The sequence below is a fragment of the Camelus ferus genome, chromosome 9, assembly GCF_009834535.1.
Source record: "Camelus ferus isolate YT-003-E chromosome 9, BCGSAC_Cfer_1.0, whole genome shotgun sequence".
Taxonomy (NCBI): domain Eukaryota; kingdom Metazoa; phylum Chordata; class Mammalia; order Artiodactyla; family Camelidae; genus Camelus; species Camelus ferus.
In genome coordinates, this window is record NC_045704.1 from 21,413,939 (window position 1) to 21,435,378 (window position 21,440).

Consider the following 21,440-nt stretch of genomic DNA (forward strand, 5'->3'; position numbering starts at 1 on the left):
TTCCTGTATGTTTCCTGATGCCCATGTTCAAGTTCTCTAGCATATGTACTTAATATTGAGCAGGTGGGTTAAAGATTATGTACCTTTTCAAATTTCTTCAATAGCACTACACTCTTTCCCATTTTAAGATGAAGCGATTGCAACAAGAGAGGTTAATAACTTTCCCAAGAGCACAAAGCCACACTGCCTTCCTCCCAGGGCCCACACTCTCACTTAACACCCATTGGCATATAATGGGCACCAAATAATTATGAGCTGTTACACTGAGGGTCTTTGAGGGCTGGTATTGGGGGTTCCTTTCCTGTCTCCATTATTCTGAACTATGTCCCCATAAGTTAATAATTAACTGCCCCCCAAAGAGCCTGTGATCTTAAAGATTTGCCTTTCCCTGGCCACTGCCTGGTTAATCAGTCACTGCCCCTGGCCGGGCAAGGGGCACTTGGTAGACCTACTGCCTTCAAAGCCCCTTTACCTGGTGCAGAAGTGGCAAAGGATTCCTGATGCTCCGGACCTGTCACGTTCTCTACTCCCAAGCTGGCCCCTCCTCTGGGGGCTGGCAGCCCCTGAGCTTTGATGGTGGGGCCTTCCACCTCAAGGGCACGGGAGAACTAACCCGGGCTTTGCTGGTGCTACGGCTGTGTGCCTGGCCCCCTCTGGTCACCCACGGCCTGGCGGTGAGCACTGACCCTAGGGACTGGCCTTGGTGATTCCCAGGGCCAGCCTCTGAGCGCTCGCTCCCTGTCACCCCAGCTCCAAGCCTGGTCTCAGCGACTCCTGGGCTCCCGGCTGTCGGGTGCGCTTCTCCGAGCATCCATCTACGGGCAGTTTGTGGCCGGTGAGACCACAGAGGAGGTGAAGGGCTGTGTCCAACAGCTCCAGACCCTGGGCCTCCGGCCCCTGCTGGCAGTGCCCACTGAGGAGGAGCCAGACTCAGCTGTTAAGACTGGGTGAGTAGGGGCCCAGGGCCCAGGGAGGCTGGGAGGATGGCAGGGAGGGGGTTAGTGGGTTCCAGGCCCTGACGTCTGCTGGCTGGGCAGTGAGGCCTGGTATGAGGGGAACCTCAGTGCTATGCTGCGATGTGTGGACCTGTCACGAGGCCTCCTGGAGACCCCTGGCCCAACCGGAAACATCCTCATGCAGCTGAAGATTACGGCGCTGGCCAGCACTCGGCTCTGTGTAAGGGACTGGCAGGGTGGGAGGGGAGGGTGTGGCAACCCAACAGGTCCCCTCACCATCCCACCACCACCCTTTCCAGAAGGAGCTAACCTCATGGCTCAGAAGGCCATGGGATTCCTTGGAGCTGAGCCCTGAGAGACTGGCAGAATCCATGGACTCGGGGCGGGTAAGGACCGCAGGCTGGGGGAGATCGAATGGTAGGTGGGGGAAATTGGGGGAGAGGAGTCCCCTGGACTTGGAGGCAGCAGGCATTTGCAAACAAGATGTTCAAAATATTTAACTACCTCTGCTTCTCAGGCTTAGAAGGGGCAGAATAAATGTGGCTATAGCCCTGAGGCATGGCTGGAATAAAGGGAATATGGGCCACCTGGGGACTTTAGAGGATGAGCCTGGGGGCTGGGAGCTCTCAGAGGAGTGATTGAGACACTAGTTCTTCACCAACTGGAAGGAAATAATTTATATTTTATCAATCAACTCAGCTACGCTAGTTGGGGGTTATGATTAGACCAATGGGGTTTGGGTTCATTCATTCATTCTTTCATTTCTTCTTCTTTATTTCCCTGTCTTATTTCTATCCTTCCTGCCATTGGCAACCACTCCATCCTACATAACATGTATCTCTCTGTTACCATGATTTTGTTTTGCCAAGTATATGCTGTTTGGGGGCATATTTTCCCAACATTTTATTATGAAAATTGTCAAACATACAGAAAGGTTGGAAGAATTTTTCAGTGAACACATGTATCTGCCACCATTAACATAATTTATTTTTGTAAATTTTTATTTATTTATTTTTGGGGGGAGGGTAATTAGATTTATTTATTCATTTTTTAATGGAGGTACTGGGGACTGAACCCAGTTCCTCATGCATGATAAGCACACACTCTACCACTGAGCTCCACCCCCCTTAACTATACCTGCTTTAAATCACATCTCTCCCTCTATCCATTCCTCTACCCACCCATCAACCCATCTTATTATTTGATGCATTTCAAAGTAAGTTGCAGACATCAGCACATTTCTTCCCCAAAGGCTTCAGAATGCACATCTCTAATTAGAGCTCAGTAATTACTTCTCTTCAGGTAAAATTTACATACAATGAAACGCACAAATTGTAAATGTACCCTTCAATGAGCTTTGACAAATACACACCTGAGCAATTCAAATCCCTATCAAGGTACAGAACATTTCCATCACTGCATAAAGGCCACCTTGTGCCCTTCTCCATCAAGCTGAGGGGTAGAGTTTTATTTATTTCTTTATTTTTAAAAGTTGAAGTATAGTTGATTTACAGTTGTGTTAGTTTCTGGTGTACAGCAAAGTGATTTGGTTACACATATATATTCTTTTTCATATTCTTTTCCATTATGATTTATTATAAGATATTGAATATAGTCCCCTGTGTTATACAGTAGGAACTTGTTTTATATATAATAGGTTTGTATCTACTAATACTAGACTCCTAATTTATCCCTCCCCTACCCCCTTTCCACTCTGGTAACCATAAGCTAGTTTTCTATGTAAGTTTATTTCTGTTTTGTAAATAAGTTCTTTTGTATAATTTTTTTAGTTTACACATTTAAGTGATGTCATATAGTATTTGTCTTTCTCTGTCTGACTTACTTCACTTGGTATGGTAATCTCTAGCTCCATCCATGTTGCTGCAAATGGCATTATTTTATTCTTTTCATGGCTCAGTAGTATTCCATTGTATGAATATACCACATCTTCTTTATCCAATCATCTGTCGATGGACATTTAGGTGGCTTCCACGTCTTGGCTGTTGTAAATAGCGCTGCTATGAACACTGGGGTGCATGTATCTTTTCGAATTATAGTTTCCTCAGGATATATGCCCAGGAGTAGGGTTGCTGGATCATATGGCAACTCTATTTTTAGTTTTTTAAGGAATCTCCATACTGTTTTCCATGGCGGCTGCACCAATTTGCACTCTGAGGCTTATAGTTTTAAATGTACACAAGTGGAATTACGTTGTCTATCTTATTCTATTTCTTACTTTTTCCACTGAGCACTCCAATTTTAAGATCCATCCAAATGTCTCTGTGTACGTAGAATCCATTGTTTCTAATTGCTGCTTCTGGCTGCTTGGTTTACCTCTCCTGAGATGGACACCTGGGTGGCCTGTGAGTCTCCACCTCCCAAAACAGTGCTGCCCAGGACCTGCTGATGTGTCCTTTTTTAATCTGTAAATTTTAATTGTGTCACAGAATGCATAGAAGCAGGATTTAATGCTTCAAAGGATCCGCTCTGAAGTGTAACGAGTTTCACCTCTTCATGTGAGGACAGTGATAGTAACTTCTTCCCAGGGTGCTTTTAAGGACTAAAGCCCCTGCCAGGCTGGCATTTGCATGAGGAACAGAGGGGCCCTCCTCCTTCTGCGTCCTTTGCTTTCCTTGGCTGTCCCAAGACCATCACACCTGCTTTCCCTTTTCCATCTCCACCAGCTCATTCTCAATCTTTGTTAGGTTTTACTCCACCTGACTCTTAAATCTGGAGGTTCCCCCGGGCTAGGTCTCTGCTCACTCCCCTCTCACTCCTTACTCCCCTAGAAGGGGCCTTCTCACCTACAGCCTCAGTTTCTCCACTCTACACTCACAATTCCCTCATTTCTGTCTCCAGCCCCAGCCTTTCCCCTGAGCCCCCTGGACACCTCCCACTGGATGTCCTCCAGACCCCTCACACCCACTGGGTCCCAAGCTGGCTCAGTGTCTCCCAACTTGCCCCTTCTTCCCGTCCCCATCTCAGCCCAGCCACCACCATTACAGATCCGAGCCCCCACCCATCCTCGGTCTTTGCATCCACTGGTTCCACAGCACAATTCATGACTGTTCCCTTTCACTGCCATATCCCCCACCCCCGGCACCGAGATAAGATATGACAAACAAATGTTAAATATATGAATAAATGCACAAAGCAAGTGAGTTTGAACCCACAAATTAATGGTAGAAAAACTTCAGATCACCCACAACATGCCACGCACTGTCCTAAGTGATTTCTATATGTTTAGGGGAAACATTTACTCTCTGCCTATGAGCAGGTGTATAGGGTGATGGTTAGGAGGTCAGGCTCCGGAGAAGCTGAGGTTTAAATCCCAGGTCAAGCTGTGTGACTTTAGAAAAGTGTCTTTGCTTCTCTGTGCCTCAGATTCCCCCTCTGTAAAACGGAGGGGGAATAGCCCCCACCTCAGAGGGTGATGAAGGGTAAATGAGTACCTGAAATAGATACTTATCTGGCACTGAGTAAGCCCTGTGTGAGGGTGGCAGCTTCACCAGCTGTTTGTACCTAGAACCCCCTGATCCCTGGGGCGATGACTCAAGCCAGGGGGAGACAATTCTGATTAGGGAGAACTGGGCAGGTGTCTCTAGCTCTTCCCTCCTTCTAGAGAGAGTTTTCTCCCCCAAGATGGGGTCCCTATTGATCCTGTTGGCTATAACAGAGCACTAAATTCCACCTGCTCCTCTTTCTTTAACTTCCCAATTTCTTTGACCCCAGCTGGACTCCCAGAGTCAGCAGCAGCTCACAATCACCCTTGAATCCCCATAGGACTGTGAGTTAGGGGCAGTAATTATTTCCACGTTACAAATGTATTTATTTCCTAAATGTTTACTGAACATCGACTATGTCCCAGGTGCTATGCTGGGGGTGGAGTTGATGGCCAAGACAAGCAAAATCTCTGCCCCTGAGGCACTTGATGGCCAGTCAGTAAGGACCAGAGACAATCAATCATTAAAGCCAAAGCTGATATGTAACAAGTTAGGTATAAAAAAGCATTGAACAGAAAAATAAGGCTGAGGAAGCAGAAAGGAAAGCCCCAGGTAGGGAGTTGCACATTTAAACCAGGGAAAACCTCGTGGAGAAGATGAAATTGGAACAAAGACCTAGCGGAGAGGTAGGCGGACATCTGAGGGGAAGTGTTCCCAGCAGAAGGAACAGCTGGAGCAAAGCCTCTGAGGTGAGAAGGTACTTGGCATAGTCGAAGACTAGCAGGGAGGCCAGGGAGGCTGGAGGTGGGTGAGTGAGGTGGAGGGTGGGAGGAGGTGAGAGCTCGGGGCCGGACAGGGGAGCCTTGTGTGTTACAATGATGCCTTTGGAGTTTCATGAGGAAACTGAAGTCCCAAGAGACTAATATGAGGTAACACTTGTGGCACTGATTATGAGCTAGCTACTGTTCTAAGCACTTTCTTTTCTTTTCTTTTCTTTTTTTTAAATTGAAGTATAGTCAGTTTACCATGTTGCATCATTTTCTGGCGTACAGCATAATGTTTCAGTCATACATTTACATACATACATTTCTTTTCATATTCTTTTCCATTATAGGTTACTATAAGATATTGAATACAGTTCCCTGTGCTGTACAGTAGAAACTTATTGTTCATCTATTTTATATATAGTAGTTAATATTCTAAGCACTTTCTACATGTTATTTCATTCCATGTCATTTCACTTCTCCCAGCTTCGGTCTCACTGGAAAAGGGAGCTTGGAATAACATCTGCTCACTAGGATCATTGTAAAGATTAAATCAATACGATAGTGTATGAAGTCACCTATTACTGTAACAATAAGAACATGTACTGAGTGCTTATCATATGTGGCCACTGTCCTGTCCTGTCCTGTCCAGGCACGTCTCACATACGAACCCATTTTTATCCACACAGCAACTCTATAAGATTGATGCTATTAGCATCTCCATTTTACAGAGGAGAAAATGGAAGCACAGAGTGGTTATCTGACTTGCTCGAGGCCACGCAGTGTAAGTGGTGGAGCCAGGAGTCACACTCAGATTCTGGGCTGTTAGCCGCTGTATTACACGTCAACAAACAGTATCTATGTGACATAGCTACTTTTCAGATTTCTAACAATTTCTAAGCTTTTTTTTTCCCTTCTTGGTAGTGGGGAGAGGAGACTTAGGACCCAGAAGTGCCTAATAGCCCTAGCTGCTTTCATTTCCTCGCTGCCCCTCCAGGACCTCCAGGTCTCCTGCCTCAGTGCTGAGCAAAACCGGCATCTCCAGGCATCTCTGAGCCGCTTGCACCAGGTGGTACAGGTAACACCTCTGCTGGGATTTGGCTCTGCTGCACCTGTTGCTCACCTAGGGGCCCAACCACAGACTCTCCCACCCTCAGCGTGCCCGGGCCCAGCACGTGAGGCTCCTGGTGGATGCCGAGTACACCTCGCTGAATCCTGCCCTCTCTCTGCTGGTGGCTGCCCTGGCCGTGCGCTGGAACAGCCCCAGGGAAGGCGGGCCCTGGGTGTGGAACACTTACCAGGCCTATCTGAAGGTGTGTGGTGCACTCGGGGTTGGGTAGGGGGACTGCAGGCCGGGGTCCCAGTGCCCTGACCCGAAGCTGCGCCACCAGGACACCTACGAGCGGCTGAGGCAGGATGCTGAGGCTGCAGACCGGGCTGGCCTGGCCTTCGGAGTGAAGTTGGTGCGAGGGGCGTATCTGGACAAGGAGAGAGAGGTGGCCCGGCTCCAGGGGACTGAAGATCCCACTCAGCCTGACTACGAGGCGACCAATCAGAGGTGGGACTGGGCTAGACTGGCCTCTGAGATGAATAGTGCTAATCTCTAACCTCTCATTAGAGCTCACTGCCTGTGGTGCTACGTGTCCCATGTGTGTCCTGCCTGTGTCTACAGACCAGTCCTGCTCCCTGGCCCAGGACACCGCCACTTCCCACCTGAACAGCAGCCTCCTCCATCCCTGCTCCCCAATCTGTTCTCTTGTGCAGCCAGAGGGATCCTGTTAACACTTGAGTCAAATCTTGTCCCTCCTGAGTTCAAACTCCTCCCGTGGCTCCCTGTTCACCCTCCATAAGCCCCAGATCCCCTCGCTCACTTCACTCCAGCCACAGTGGTCCCCTTGATGATCCACCCCAGGGCCTTTGCACTTCCTGTTCCCATTGCCCAGAATGGTCTCCCTCCAGACAGCTGCTTGGCTCAATCCCTCACCTCCTTAGGTCTTGTTGGTACCTTCTCAGGTGACCTTCCTGCCCTCCCTATCAAAAAACTCCCCACACCCACTTTCTCCCTGGATTAATTTTTCTGCGGGATTTATCCACAGCTGAGGTTCTATACAGTTTCACATTCAGCTGTTCCTTGTCTGTCTCCCTAACTAGACAAGGCCCAGGAGGGCAGGGCTTTCTGATTTGTTTTTTCACTGCTGAACCCCTAGTGCTTAAAATCATGCCTGCTGCATGGTAGGTGCTGGGTACAGACCTGTTGAGTGAATAAATGAACAATCCCAAGTAGCAGATACTATTATTATCATCCCCACTTTACAGACGATGAAAACGAGGCCCGGAGATGTGGGATCACTTACTCCAAGTCATAGAGTTAGCAAGTGACAGCGCCAAGAGTTGAGCCTAGGCAGACTGGCTCTAGAACCTGCATTCTGACCCACCCCAAATCACCCCTTGCTGGGGGTGAGATGTGGGTGAGTGCCTTAGACCGCCATCCTATGGCAAGGAAGGAATGTATTCTTTCAACACATCACAATAAGCCTAATTTTCATTTGTCACCATACAATGACATCATATTGATATGGACTATATTGACCTGTGTTGGACCCTGATCACAGCAGCCACCACAGTGGCCTCCAGGCCCTGTCCTCATGGAGCTGTCAAAACCCAACTCCATTCACAGCGGGTCAAGGCGGGGTCTGCAGAGCCGCAGGGACGTACCCAGCTTCCAGAGCAAGCGGCCAAGCTGTGGTTGGAACCTAGGCTCGCATCCAAGACCCATGGAGGCTACTAGGCATGTTTCTGTCCCATAGGCTTAACCACTGGCACCATTATTTCTTTTTAATGAGATATAACTCACATACCATAAAATTTGCTCTTTTAAAGCATACAATTCAGTGGCTTTCATAGTCTATGTGTAAGATTGTGCAGCCATCATCACTATTGAATTCCAGACCATTTCATCACCTCAGAAAGAAACCCCATATCCATTAGCAGTCACTTTCCATTCGCCCCCTCCCCTCAGCCCCTGGCAACCACTAATCTCCCTGTCTCTAGGGATTTGCGTATTCTGGACATTTCATGTTAATGGAATCATATAATATGTGGGCTTTCATATGCAGCTTCTTTCATTCAGCATAGTTTTCAAGGTTGAACCATGTTGTAGCGTGTGTCAGTGCCTCATTCCTTGTTATGGTTAATTAATAGTCCCTTGTGTGGATAGATTACATTTTATTTATCCATTCGTCGGTTGATGGACATTCGGATTGTTTCCACTTTTGTCAACTATGAACATTTGCCCACACATTTTTGTGTAGACATACATTTTCAATTCCCTTAAAAGTTCAGTTCTCTAAGAGTGGACTCATTGGGTCATATGGTGACTCCATGTTTAACTTTTTGAGGAACTGCCAAGTGGTTTTCCAAGATGGCTGGTGCATTTTAGATTCACATCAGCAAAGTGTGAGTGTTCCTATTTCTCCACATCCTCTCCAGTAATGTTTTAATATAGATTTTGAATAGATAATACATTCACATGATTCAAAAATAAAATGATATGAAAATGAACACACTGACACATCTCACGTCTACCTGCACCCCCTCTAACCATGGAGTCTTCCCGCCCTACAGGGAACCACTTTTGTTAGTTTCCTTCATGTGTTTCCTGAGATCCTTCATGCATCTACAGGCAAACACCACAATTTTTGAGAATATATATGTAAAAGGCATCATGTCTACACACAGCTCCTTGCCTTTCTTCTCAACTGCATATCTTAGAGGCAGAATAGTCTAGTGTTAATGAGCCCTGGCCCTGGAGCATGAGACAGCCTAGGTTCCAATCCCAGCTCGGCCACTTCTAGCTGTGTGGTGACAAGAGACGTAACCTCTCTCAGCTGTGTCTTGCCCTCTGTAAGATGGGGTAACTGGAACTGCTACCTCACAGAATTGATTTGAGAGTTAGATGAGTGAATGTATGCATGTCAGGCCAGGTCCCAGAGGAAACAGAATTCCAAGCAAAGGGGTTTAGCTAAAGAAAATTTAGTGAAGGGTCTATTTAAGGGGACTGGGCAAGGTTAGGGGAACCCACAAGGAATGCTGAGGTGCCCAGGACCTCACAAGAGCAGGAAGCTGTTACGACCCATGTGGTACAGCTGAAGAAGAGGGGCCACCCCAGGGGCGGTGTGGCCACACGGGGAACAGTGAGGGTGGGCCAGGGAGGGGGCTTAGGGGTGAAATACTCGAGTTCTCTCCCCTCCCACCTCCTGATCTCCTGCCATGACTCCATGGGTGATGCGGTGATGCAGGACATAAAAGCCAGCTTCCTCAGGGGCAGAGACAGGCGGAGCACCCATCTCGAGGGCAGTGGAAGGAACCAGTGCAGTACGTGAAGTCTGGAGGTGGCACCTGGCCTACAGCAAGCTCAGAAAGCCTTTGCCGGTCTTTCTATGTTTCCACATCAGTGTCCCGAGTGCCCTTGTTCCTTTACAGCTGCGTGCACGCCACTATCCTCTGGGTGTTCGTTTAGCCAGTCCCCCACTGTCAGTCATCTGGGTTGTTGCCAACCCTGTTCTGTAGACAATGCTGCAGTGAATGACCTCAGGTAAACGTCATCCCGAGTGATGGGGCCCTTTGCTGTGAGACTGGTGCCGAAGGCTATCTGTCCACTCTCATCTCACTCCATCCTCACAACAACGCTGTTAGATGAACTTGCGCTGTTAAAGAGAAGAAACATTATAGGGTTATTTGTTCTAGTCCTATGAAAAATGTCCTGGGTAACTTGATAGGGATCACATGAAATCTGTAGATTGCTTTGGATAATATGGCCATGTTAACACTCTTAATTCTTCCGATCCAAGAGCGTGGGATATCTTTCCATTTCTTTAAATCATCTTTACTTTCCTTAATCAATGTTTTGTAGTTCTCCACGTATAGAAAACAAACTTACGGTTATCAGCTGGGAAAGGAGGTGGGAAGGGGTAAATTGGGAGTTCGAGATTTGCAGATACTAACTACTATATATAAAATAGATAAACAACAAGTTTCTACTGTATAGCACAGGGAACTATATTCAGTATCCTGTTGTAACCTATAATGAAAAAGAATATGAAAAGAAACATATGTATGTATATGTATGACTGAAACATTATGCTGTACACCAGAAACTGACATAACATTGTAAATTGAATATATTTCAATTTTTTAAAAAGTTTTAAAAAAAAAGAGAGAGAAGAAAAAGGCCCAGAGGGGGGATGTCCCTCACAGCTGAGGAAGGTGGGGTGCCAGCACTTCCTGACTCTAGGGTCCCTGCTCTTAGGCACCCCACTTCCCAAGGACAGAAACTCCTGGTCCTTGGTGCCTAACCCTCACGTGCCAGGTGCTATAAGCTGAATGGAACATCTCCCTCCAGTTACAGCCGCTGTCTGGAGCTGATGCTGACCCATGTGTCCCATCGTGGCCCCACGTGCCACCTCATGGTGGCCTCCCACAATGAGGAATCTGTTCGCCAGGCAACCAAGCGGTATGAAGTGGGGGAATGGGAAATAGGTGCCCAAAGCGTAGTGGACGTGGAACAAAGGGAGGAGCAGTGTGGGCCGGTAGGTTCAAAGGGGACCTTGGGAGAATATTCAAATTACTTAACCCCTGCTACACCTGTAGGTCCCATAGGCCCCAGCTGAACAAGGCATTTCTCCTTATTTGCTGGGGCCTGGGAGGTCTGAGGCTTCCAGGGAGGGAGCTGAGACTCACTGGGGAGCTTTCAGGGGGCCCAGGGCAGTGGTTATTATCAGTGAGTTTGGAAGTATGTCAGTATTTGAATGCCTGGAACAGCCATGTGAGTACAAAGTGGCTGATTTCCAGCTCCAGATCCGGTCACTGTCTGGATTGATGATGTGGCTTTTTCTGTAGCATATGGGAGCTTGGCATTCCTCTGGATGGGCCCATTTGTTTTGGACAACTTCTGGGGATGTGTGACCACGTCTCCTTGGCACTAGGTATGTGAATGATCCATCCCCCCCACCCCCACCCCCAGCCCCAGGCCTCACTCTCTCCCAGCCAGACCCTCTCTCCCATTCCCAGACAACGCCTGGCCAGGCTCCCATGCAGAGACTGCAGCCGGCCCAGCTGCCAGACCCTTCCAGATAGATCTGTCCCATATCTGAAGGCCTTGCAGGCCTGTATCTCTGTGTCTGCAGTTTGTTGTTTTTGTCGGTCTTTGGTCATGGTATCTTGTTTCCTGTGAGATCTTTACTATCTTGCTCCTCGGGGCCTGAGACCAGAAGATGTATGTTTCCTTCTGCCAGGTGCTAAGGGGTACAAAACCATTGCACCCTAAATTCACTGCTTGAGGTTTCTTGAGACACCCCAGAGATGCAAATTTGGGCTGCAAATGTGTTAGGGGACTAACCCATGGCCACAGGCTCTCAGAGATGGATTTTTCTGTTTTCTTCCTTGCTCTACTTATGGTCAAGGCCATTCTCTGGGAGTAGGGGAAGGTGGGAGTGTTGACTTCTTGTTAACTGTTACTCTGAAGGTCTTGATGTTTGGGTTCCAACTTAATTTGGGGAAATTCTCCTTTATAATTCTCACTCTGGTCAGGCTTTGGGCCTTCATTCCTGTACCCCCTCAACTTTGAAGTCATCGAATAGCAGCTCAATTTTATCTTCAGGGTAGAAATGACTCTAGTGTATCCCTTCCTTCTCTCGGTCCCCATTTTCTCTTAATTCTTGGATTAGTAAATTCCTTATTCACTTGGCAGCATTTTAATAACTTGGAGAAGATTTTTAAAAATGTCTACTCCAAGATTTTTAGTTTTTTTTCAGTGGGAAATTTTGTCCAATACATCTAGTCTGCCATTTTCTCAGAAATGGAAGTCTTTGTTCCATGTAGGGCCTGGGGGAGCCTCTCCTCAAACATGAGCCCTCACCCTGCCAATACTCTCCCTCCAGGGCAGGCCGGCTATGCCGTGTACAAGTCCATCCCCTATGGCTCCCTGGAGGAGGTGATCCCCTACCTGATCCGGAGGGCCCAGGAGAACCGAAGTGTGCTGCAGGGTGCCCGCAGGGAACAGGAGCTGCTCAGCCAAGAACTTCGGCGGAGGCTGCTGGGGCGGGGCCTGAGGGCATCCCATTAGCACCCCCAGGGATCACATGGTCAATAAAGGTCCTGAGTTGCTGCCCAGGGGGCTGTCTTGCACCGAAGCCAACTTCGTGGGGAAGGGCTAACCTCCACCTTGCCCAGCCCAAGCTAGGGGGCTCTGCAGCTCAAGAGAGAGCTTTAGCTGACCCTAGAAGATGGCAAGGGTGTTAATCAAAGACTAGTGAAGCCTCCCCCTGAGCCCTGAGGTAGCCTGTCCTGAGAAGGGCCCGTGGTCAGCTCTGTTCAGCCAGTTAGTGGCTGATGTGAGAACTTCTTTTACTCCATGTGAAGAGCATAGTTTATTAAAGAGCAGACACTGAGGCACTGAAGTCAAGAGGCAAGGCTAAGGTCACACCTCCAGGGAGGGACAGAGAGAAGAGCCAAACCACTTTATTATTTAATAAGCATTTACTGAAGCCCCTTTTAAGGTGAACAATGCTGAGGACACAGCAGAGGTAAAGACAACCCCAGGCCCAGACTCATAGGGCTCTTGGTCCAGTAGAGGGAGACAGGCCCATTTTCAGACGGTGACAGCCAGGATGGACAGGGCTGTGATGGGGGGAGCCCACGTGGAATATCAGGGCAATGTTGGGGAAAGCCTGGAGGCTGTGGGAGGCCAGAGGAGACACCTGGTGACCAAGAGGGCTTCCCAGAGAATTCATAAGAAGAACCAAGTGAATACTGAAAAGAGCATTCAAAGGGAAGGGCATGTGTATAAACAGAGAAGCAGAAAACAGACTGCGGAGTGGGGAGACAAGGATGGAGGGTGGCAGGGGCAGATGATGTCGTCTTAGATGCCACACTGCAGAGCCTGGACTCTGTCCCAAGGGCACTGGGGTGCCAGGAGAGTTTGAAGTGGAGGAGGGACAGAGTCAGGTTGCACTTTAGGAAGAGTCCGCTGGCTGCCATGTGGGGGATGGACCCTGAGCTCTCTGTGTGAGAGCCCAGAGGAAGCTTCGGTAGGGAATCCTGGCAGCTGGGTGGAGCTGGGCAGGCTGTGGGGAAGGGAGGAGGGGGCTGGTGGAAAGAACAATCAGGAGGCTGAGTGGAAGGGCCATGGAGCCGACAGGCTGGATTTGAGGGAGACATTCAGGGCAAGGTCAGGGCTCTGGCTTAAAGAGGGGGCAGTGGGGACAACTCTGAGATGGGGTTCTGGGGGGAAATGCAGTTTGGGGGAGATTCTAAGGCTCGTGTGGGACCTGGTGGGTGTGAGGCTCCCAGGGAACATCCAAGGGGGGGTGTCCAGGGCACTGTGAGGCCACAGATGTGGGGCAAAGAAGAGAGCCTGAGGCAGGGAAAAAGGGAGAGAAAGCCCGTGTGGGTGGGTGAGGAGCGTGGGAAGACAGCCAAGGACAGGGATCAGGAAGGACCCACCATCCCAAACAAGAAGGTGGTAACATGCAGGGTGCAGCCAACAGTTCTGCAGTGGACGTTGCTGTCTCTTCTACCGGATCACCTCGAGACCGGAAGAGCAGCGCTCACGGAAAAAGGCTACTGCGCAAGTGCAAAGGTGGCAGGTGACCACTGATGCGCATGCGCTAAGGATTCCCGCCCAAACCGCCAGAAGTAGTGCGTGGCGTCATGTAGTGGTCACGTGGTGATCACTGTAGGAGGCCAACGGTAGGTGTAAAGCCGTGTGGACTGGGCCCTCAGCTCTCCACCAGACCCCTTCCCCAGCGCGAAGACCCCGCCTTCAGGCGCCTCCTCCCTCATACTCCTCCCTTCCTTCGGCTCCTGGGCCCTCAGAACCCACGTGTTTATCAGGCCCTGTCAACATTCAGCTCGCCCTCTCTGCTGCCCACAGGTACAGCCCTCAGACCCCTTCCTTACTTCTGTCCCCTCTCCTAGCCCGTAGACCCCTCCGCAGCACATAGATGCTTCCCTAAACCTCAGCCCACGCCCCCAACCCTCCTACCCTCTCCCAGCTCACAGACCCCAGCCACTGCCCTCAGATCCCTCCCCCGGGCTCTTTCCGCAGCAGCCGGAAGACCCTGCCCTCAGACTGTCGTCCTCCCTTGGACACTTCCCTCTCACAGCCCGTAGACTCCACACCCTCTCTGGTCCTAACCCTCAGGCCCCTCTTCCTCCAGCCACTAGGTAGTCTTCAGACCCTCTTCCTAAGGCCTCAGACTCCTTTCCTTGGCCCAAATCCTGTCCCTTTAGCCCTTACACAGACCCCATCTCCCAGATAGAGCACCTAGCCCTCAGATTTCCTTAGATCCTCTTCATTCTCAGACTCCCTTAGATCCCTGACCTTGTAGCTCTCTCAGAGCCCACCTTTTTTTCTCATTCAGACGTTTCTCTCCAAATAAGACCCCTCCTGAATCACCTTCCTTTCTCAGACTGTCCCCTAGGACTCCCCACCAGTCTGTCTTTATTGTCCCCAGAGACCTAGTCCATCACTTCCTCCTGCCTTCATGAGAACCCCTAGCTGATCCCTGGCCAGAAGCTGACTGAATCTGGAGCCCACAGATGTCTTCGCTGCGTTCTCACTTACCCGTGGAGCTGGGCTCCGTTAGGAATCCAGAAGGCCAGGTGGGCCGTCTGCATCGCCTTGCTGTGGCTGGGGGCCCAAGCTGGGGTCTCACCCGGCTTCTGCAGAGAGGTGAGAGTCTGGCTACTGGAACTACCGGGCAAGGGGTTCGGGGTGGGGGGCGGCAAGATCAAGGGGCGGTATGGAGGGTGGGACTTCAGTTAGCCAGTCAACAGTTGTGTTGACAAAACTGTGTTGACACAATAGGTGTGTGTGCTAAGGCTCTGTTGTTTGTGATGGGGATTTACGGGTGAACATGACCTTCTGGGTCATTGTGAATGTAATCTATTATGGGAATTTAAGATGAGGTAGATACACTGGAAAGGATAGCTTTTTGGATAAGGTGATATTTGAGTCCAACAGTTTAAGAGCCAGTCATGCAAAAACCTAGGGGAAGCGTACTTCAGAAAGATGGAATAACCATCACAAAGGCCTTGAAGTCAAAACAAACTGGGTATATGTAAGTAACAGCAGGGAGCAAGGGACTTGGGGAGAGAACTGAAGCTGACGGTTTTGGAAGGGGTGTGCATTTTGTTGGATTTTGTTCTGTGTGTAATTGGAGACCATTGGAGTTGTGGGCAGGAAATTAACACTATCCAGTTTACAATTTCTGTTTTTCATTGATTTATGTAAGTTGGTTGTGTATCTGGTCACTTTCTGAACTTGCTTAACAGTTGTAATTTATGTTGATCCTTTCACTTTTTTGTTATCAGCAGATGGTGACAGTTTGGTCTCAGCTATTCAGTCTTTAAATTCTAATTGCTTTTTCCTGTCATAAGTTGTTGGCCAGAACTCCCAAACTTAGTTGTCAATGGACATTTCTTTCTTTGTTGTTGTTATTAGAGAGACTGAGTCTGTGTTTCTGCATTAGGTACTATGCTTGCTCTTGGGTATTGGTTTATAATTTTTATGAAGTAAGGAAGTTCCCATTTATTCTTAGTTTTCTGAGGGTTTTTTTTTTTATCGTAAGTAGGTATTGAATTTTATCAAATGCCTTTTCTGTATCTACTTAATTAAACATGATTTTTATCCTTTAATCCTTGAATGTGTTTTGTTATGTTGACAGATTTTCTTTTGTTAAATCATCCTTGCAATCTGGGAATAAATCAGTTGGGTTACTGCTTTTCTTTTTAGGGGCTTTGCATATATGATCATAAGCGGAATTGATGTATAATTTCACTTCTCATTCTGAAAACTCTCATCTGGTTTTGGAGTTAAGGTCACACTAGCCTCATAAAATGAGCCTTGCCCTCTTTTTCTATTTTTCTTTTTTGGAATAACTTGTATACGATTATCTATACATGAAATGAAGTGATTATTGTAAAGATTGTCTATATCCTGAAATGATTTGTATTTTAAGATGCTCCCTCTGCAGGGTAAGACAAATGTAGAAAACCAGTTAGGATGCCATTGCAAAAGATGGTAGGCTATTGAGTAAAATAGGATATAGTAAATGTGATTTTCAGAGGTTCCTGAAGTACTGTATTTGGAGGGATGTTTATGGCAGAGACCAAGCTGGGTTGGTCCAAGTGCATGACTGATTAGCTGTGTCTCCCAATTACATAGGAATGCAAGGACAAAGACACCATGCACTTGCCCTCCCTGGGTATATGGGATCTGGTCTGAAATAAGAACTCAGGGATGACGGATGCAAAGAAACAGGACTTAGGGCATGATGATTGTGGAGATGAGGGATTGGGAGGGGGGATCTGAGCAGGATGATGGAGGCGAGGGGATTGGCAAGGGCATGGAGGCTGAATCCAGAGGAGTTTACTGCCTTGTGCAGTGTTCAGAAATAAACTTGAGAGATTTCCTGATAAAATCCAGAGTTTGGTGGAGGGGTTAGTATGGCTCAGTGGTAGAGCGCATGCCTAGCATGCACAAAGTCCTGGATTCAATCCCCAGTACCTCCGTTAAAAAAAAATTCAGAGAGTTTGCTGATCTTGAATTTGATGCTAGCCACATGGGACCTGTACGTACACTGAATTAGAGCTGGGTGGGGCCTGCCTGCCCTAGACAGTGCACGAGGCTCCTGTAAGCCCAAGTGCCCATGAAGTTCACTTCCTCCTGGCCCCTGGGTACCTTCGTGTGACTTTGACAGCTCTGGGATCGGGGATAGATATTGGCAAAGCAGGTGGATGTCACCTTGTTCCAGTTCTGTGGACTTAGTGGTGGGCACTGTGTTGAGATGGATTCTGAGGCTGAAACTGGAAGGCGGGGGTTTTAGGACATAGAGACGGAACCTGGCGTCAAGGATCACCCAGTCAAGCAGGGACTGTGGGGGCTGGGAACTGGGAAAGGTGTTTCCAGGACCTCTGCCCCCAGAGTAAGGGGCAGAGACAATCCTAAGCCTCGCTGCCCCTCAGTTGTCCAGGTAGATGGTGAGAACTCTGCTGGGCAGACGGCGCTCTTCCTCTCTGCGCTGCTGGGCCACAGCTCTGCCGTGCGGCTCCTGCTGGCCTTTGGTGCCAACCCCAACCAGTGAGTGGACAGGTGGTGATGCCCCCACACTCCCAGGGCCCTGAGTCTGAGCCCCAGAGAGCCTGAGAGCCAGGGCTGTCTTCCCCAGAGGCCTCATTTCCTCAGACCCCCTTCCATCCCCTGATGCCCCTCCCATCCCTGTGACCACCCCCCACTTTGTTCACTCAGTTAACCCCTTCTTGTCCTCCAGTGTCTATTCCCATTCTTCCGGTGCCCCATGCTCCCAGCGATCTCTCATCCTCTCAAAGACTCCACTGTGTCCCCAAGTGACCCCCATCCTGATATCCACCTCCCATGATCATGGTGACCCCTTTATCCCTCAGTGCTCCCATCCTGCCACCTCTTGTCCCCCGTCCTGTCCCCTTCCTAGTCCATTCCTGCTCTCATTGTTCTGTTGTAGCCGCTGCCTCGATGGCAGCACACCCGTGCATGCGGGCGCCTTCTCCGGCCGCAGCCTGGTTATGCTGCACCTGCTGCAGGCAGGGGGCGACCTGCGTCTGCATGACCAGCAGGGTCACACCCCATGGGACTGGGCAGAGCAGGGTGGTGCCAAGCAGAGCTGTGAGGTGAGCCACAGCCAGGGTGGGGTGAGGGCATCAGGGCCAGCGCTCCCACCCTGCCTCACCCCACACGCACCCCATCCAGATGCGGGAGCTGTTACAGCTCTGCCGGGCCAACATATCAGCACTAGTACACAGCAGTGAGTTGGCACCCACTGCATCCGTGGACCAGTTGCAGGCCGGCTCTGGACACAGCCTGTGTGGTGGTTCCCTGTTCTTTCTGCGGCTGGTGCAAGCGGACAGGTAACAGTCCACACCCTGAAGCCTGCCCACCCACTGCTCCCAGCTACTCCGGACTTACTCTCGGACTGCCCTTTACCCCAGGGCACCATGGCCGGAGCAGATCAGGAGATCCCCCCAAATTCCAGCCTCAGGGTTCGGCCAGGTAAGAGGGGGATGTTGAGGGGAGCAAGGACCACCTGTCCTCTTTGTGCCTCATGGTCTCGCTCCCCATCCCCAGCTGAGCAGCCTGTGGCCACTGGGGCTGGTAACAGGCATACCCCTCGCAGATCCCAAGGAGCTACTGCCAGCCCAGGGCGAGCCCGACCGCACCTATGAGAGCAGCTCCCACACCCTCATGGCCAAGTGAGAGATCGCCCCCTCCCACACCCCTGCCTGGCTGTCCAGCAGAGCTCTGGGGAGAGTCCAGCTCTCCTGCTCCCCTCACAGGGACACCCCCTGGCTCAGACCTACACTCTCTCCCCCTCCCAATTTTTCCAGCCTCCTGTGGAGGGGCCACCCTGTGACCGTGAGGCAGCTGAAGGCACCTGGAACCCAGCCTGACGTGCTGCTGGCTGACCTTCAGCACTGCAGGTATGTCCCCCCAAGCCTTCCCTCTGGGCCAGCCCAGGCCCACAGGCCAGTCTCCTGCCTGCCCTCCTGACTCAAGTGTGTCATAAACAGAAGACCAGGGACTGTGGCAGTGGCCTTGTTTACAGGCTTCCCCTGTGGGCCAGTACTTGGCATGGAGCCCTCCTACTGGAGTGACTACCCCACCGCTGGAAGGTGGGCACCCAGTTCAGTGTGCGGCCTTGTAGGCCTCAGAGAGGAAGTGGGTGTAGGGAGGGGTACCAGGGACAGGGTGTAAACTGGTTGCTGCCTCTGCCACCGCCAGGCTGTGTGAGCCTGGGTCTCGGTTTCTCTTCTGTCTCGTGGCTGAGGCGGATCGTCAGTCCCTGGCGTCAGTCTCTGTGCCCAAGAGCAGCCCCCACCCCGTGTGGGTTAGGGCCCCCTCGTGAGTGGCCTGCTCTCCTCCTGCCCAGCACCCTGCACCACCCCAGCCTGTTGCTGCTGATGGCATTGAGCCCCTCGGCGGACCTGTCGGGGCTGTGCCTTCTCTTCGAACCCGTGTGGCTGGGCTCCCTGCATGTGGTGCTGCACCCACAGGGACCTAGAGAGGTGAGGCCCCGTGGGGGGCCCCGCCCTGTGCCAGGCCTGCTGCCCGGCCGCCTGCTGCTGCAGGTGCTGGAGGCCCTGCTGTTCCTGCAGGCCCGCTGGCGTGCTCACGGCGGCCTCAGCTCCCACGCCGTGCAGCTGGTGCGGCCAGGCCTGGCCAAGGTAGGCAGCCTGGAACACGGGCGTCCGCTGCATCAACGCTGGCTGAGGCCCAGGTGAGTGCCTGCCTCACTTGCCTGCCTGTGTCCCTGCCCAGAGGCCACTGGCTCACCAGGTGCCTCGGCCTCCACAGGCCACAGCAGGGCTACCCCTGGGGAGGCCCAGGCCCAGGACTGCCCCCACCTCCCGAACTGTATCCATGGCTGCCACTTGAGCTCATCTGTGGTGACACGCCTGCCGCCACCTCAGACCTCTACAGCTTCTGCATCCTGGCCCAGGAGGTCTTCACTGGTCAGTGAGTGACCCTGCTCCCCACCCACTGCAGCCCCCACCCGTTTCGGTCCTCCAGTCATGCTTCCTTACAGGAGAGCTGCCCTGGGCTGGACGAGAGGGGCCTGAGGTGAAGGCCAAACTGGAGGCAGGTGAGAGCCCAGCCCTGGACCCGCTGGTGCCAGCCCCCTACCAGGCCCTGGTTCGGGCTGGGCTGGGCCTAGGGCCTGCTGACCGCCGGGGCAGCCTGCAGAGTACACGATACCTGCTGCGGGAGGCCATGGCCCAGGTATGGGACTGGCAGGCAGAGGAGGGTGGCAGCCATGGAACGTCAGGCAGGCCCACGTCCCACACCCAGTCTCCTCCCCACAGGACTCGGCTCCCGAGGTGAGCTCCCCGGTGGACTGGACCACACTGTGCCCTTCACGCCAGGGTTTCCCACCAGGTTAGAGGGCAAGGGGGGATGGTAGCAGGTGCTGAGCACAGCTCAGCTGTGCCCCTGCCCCATTCCAACCAACTGGTCTGTCCCCCCCAGAGACATTGTACCCTGATGTGGCTCCCAGAGCCAACACTACACCCAGGCCTGTGCCCCCCGTGATGTCCCTAGGCCCCTCCCCACCCCAGGTAGGAGCCAGGACAGGCATGTGGAGGATCAAGGGAGCTGCAGGGCACCTGGGCCACCCACGCCAGCTCTCTGTCATTGCTCTTTGCAGGTCATGGGCCACAGCAGAGTCCAGAGTGGTGCAGCCTGGAATTCGGGCAGCAGCCTGACTCTAGGCAGCAGCCCAAGTCCCAACCCTAGCCTCTGCCCAGGCCACAGCCCCACGGCCAGGGTCAGCCTGCACCGCTGCCTGGAGCCCAGATCCACAGTATGGATACCCTGAGCCCCGCATGACTGTCCATTCACTTACCTGTGACCCCTCTCCCCAGTCGTCACCAACCCCAATTTCCCTGGCTACCTCTTCTCTGACCAGGGAGCCCCTGTCATCCCCAACTGTCCCCTCACTGATCTGTGACCCCCGACTGACCCTGCTTCCCCCAGGGCCCTGCCCTGCACTCCAGCCTTCAGGACTCAGCCTTCTGAGTTCTGAGGAGCAGTTTGAGAGGAAGTTCTCAGCCAAGATCCAAGCCCTGCAGGGGCTGAGGCAGCACACACACAGGGCCACCCTGCTGGACCCCCCAGCCCCATGAGCCCACCCCCTGTCTACTGGACCTACAGGGAGGCTTCCCACATCCTAGAGGCTGCTGGCAGGGAAAGCCACGAGGGCAGGTGAAGCAGAAGACCCTGAGCCCAGGCCCTGCCCCCACCCCCTAGGCCCATCCTGAGCTCTGTGGCCACCTGGTGGCAGCTCCAGTCTTTTTCTCCTGCAGGATCCCAGCTCTGAGCTAATCAGAGGAAGTCTCTTCTCCAGCCTGCAGAAGTGAGAAATGGGGCCCTGGTGGGAGGGTCCCAGGCCCCTTCTTTATCCCTGAGGTAACCCTCAGTCCACCCCTACCCAACTGTCTCCCCACCCCCAGGATGGATCTGCTGGAGGAGATCATAGCAGAGATGAAAGGTGGATACCAACTTGAAGACAGACCCAAGCTCAATCCCACTCCTGACACAAATTGTCAGGGCATCCATGGCCCCGCCTCGGCAGATATCGCTCCTCAGAGCCTCCCAGGAGGGACTCCGCACTTGGCACCTGCTGAAATGATAAAATGATAAAGTGACCCACCTGTCACTGCCTCTTTATTCACTGAGCCTGGCC

The 21,440-nt window shown here is 51.5% G+C and overlaps 2 protein-coding genes across 8 annotated transcripts; both read left to right on the top strand.

The window, feature by feature from the left end:
* The first annotated feature begins 412 nt into the window (after window positions 1-412).
* On the top strand, window positions 413-12,348 carry PRODH2 (proline dehydrogenase 2). 2 transcript variants are annotated; one of them, XM_006184418.3, is made up of 10 exons: window positions 413-674; window positions 751-947; window positions 1,038-1,176; window positions 1,256-1,342; window positions 6,161-6,241; window positions 6,321-6,476; window positions 6,555-6,721; window positions 10,565-10,675; window positions 11,062-11,147; window positions 12,102-12,348. In XM_006184418.3, the coding sequence occupies exons 1-10, from the start codon at window positions 501-503 to the stop codon at window positions 12,284-12,286; spliced, it is 1,383 nt and encodes a 460-aa protein (XP_006184480.1). In that variant the 5' UTR covers window positions 413-500; the 3' UTR covers window positions 12,287-12,348. The 2 variants fall into 2 exon arrangements, with proteins under 2 accessions (XP_006184480.1, XP_032343987.1); XM_032488096.1 differs by having other exon boundaries at window positions 427-674; window positions 6,161-6,232; window positions 12,102-12,333.
* Window positions 12,349-12,477: 129 nt separating this feature from the next.
* Window positions 12,478-21,403, top strand: LOC106729574 (inactive serine/threonine-protein kinase TEX14). Of its 6 annotated transcripts, none has more exons than XM_032488063.1 (16): window positions 12,478-14,896; window positions 17,191-17,305; window positions 17,706-17,871; window positions 17,951-18,108; window positions 18,190-18,250; window positions 18,326-18,450; window positions 18,586-18,678; window positions 19,128-19,263; window positions 19,354-19,475; window positions 19,553-19,710; window positions 19,785-19,978; window positions 20,062-20,134; window positions 20,225-20,313; window positions 20,403-20,558; window positions 21,061-21,110; window positions 21,208-21,403. In XM_032488063.1, the coding sequence occupies exons 1-16, from the start codon at window positions 14,764-14,766 to the stop codon at window positions 21,392-21,394; spliced, it is 2,016 nt and encodes a 671-aa protein (XP_032343954.1). In that variant the 5' UTR covers window positions 12,478-14,763; the 3' UTR covers window positions 21,395-21,403. The 6 variants fall into 6 exon arrangements, 5 of the variants coding, with proteins under 5 accessions (XP_032343954.1, XP_032343953.1, XP_032343956.1 ...); XM_032488062.1 differs by having other exon boundaries at window positions 12,478-14,095; window positions 14,679-14,896; window positions 19,128-19,475; XM_032488065.1 differs by having other exon boundaries at window positions 19,128-19,475; window positions 21,005-21,110; window positions 21,208-21,347.
* Window positions 21,404-21,440: the final 37 nt, after the last annotated feature.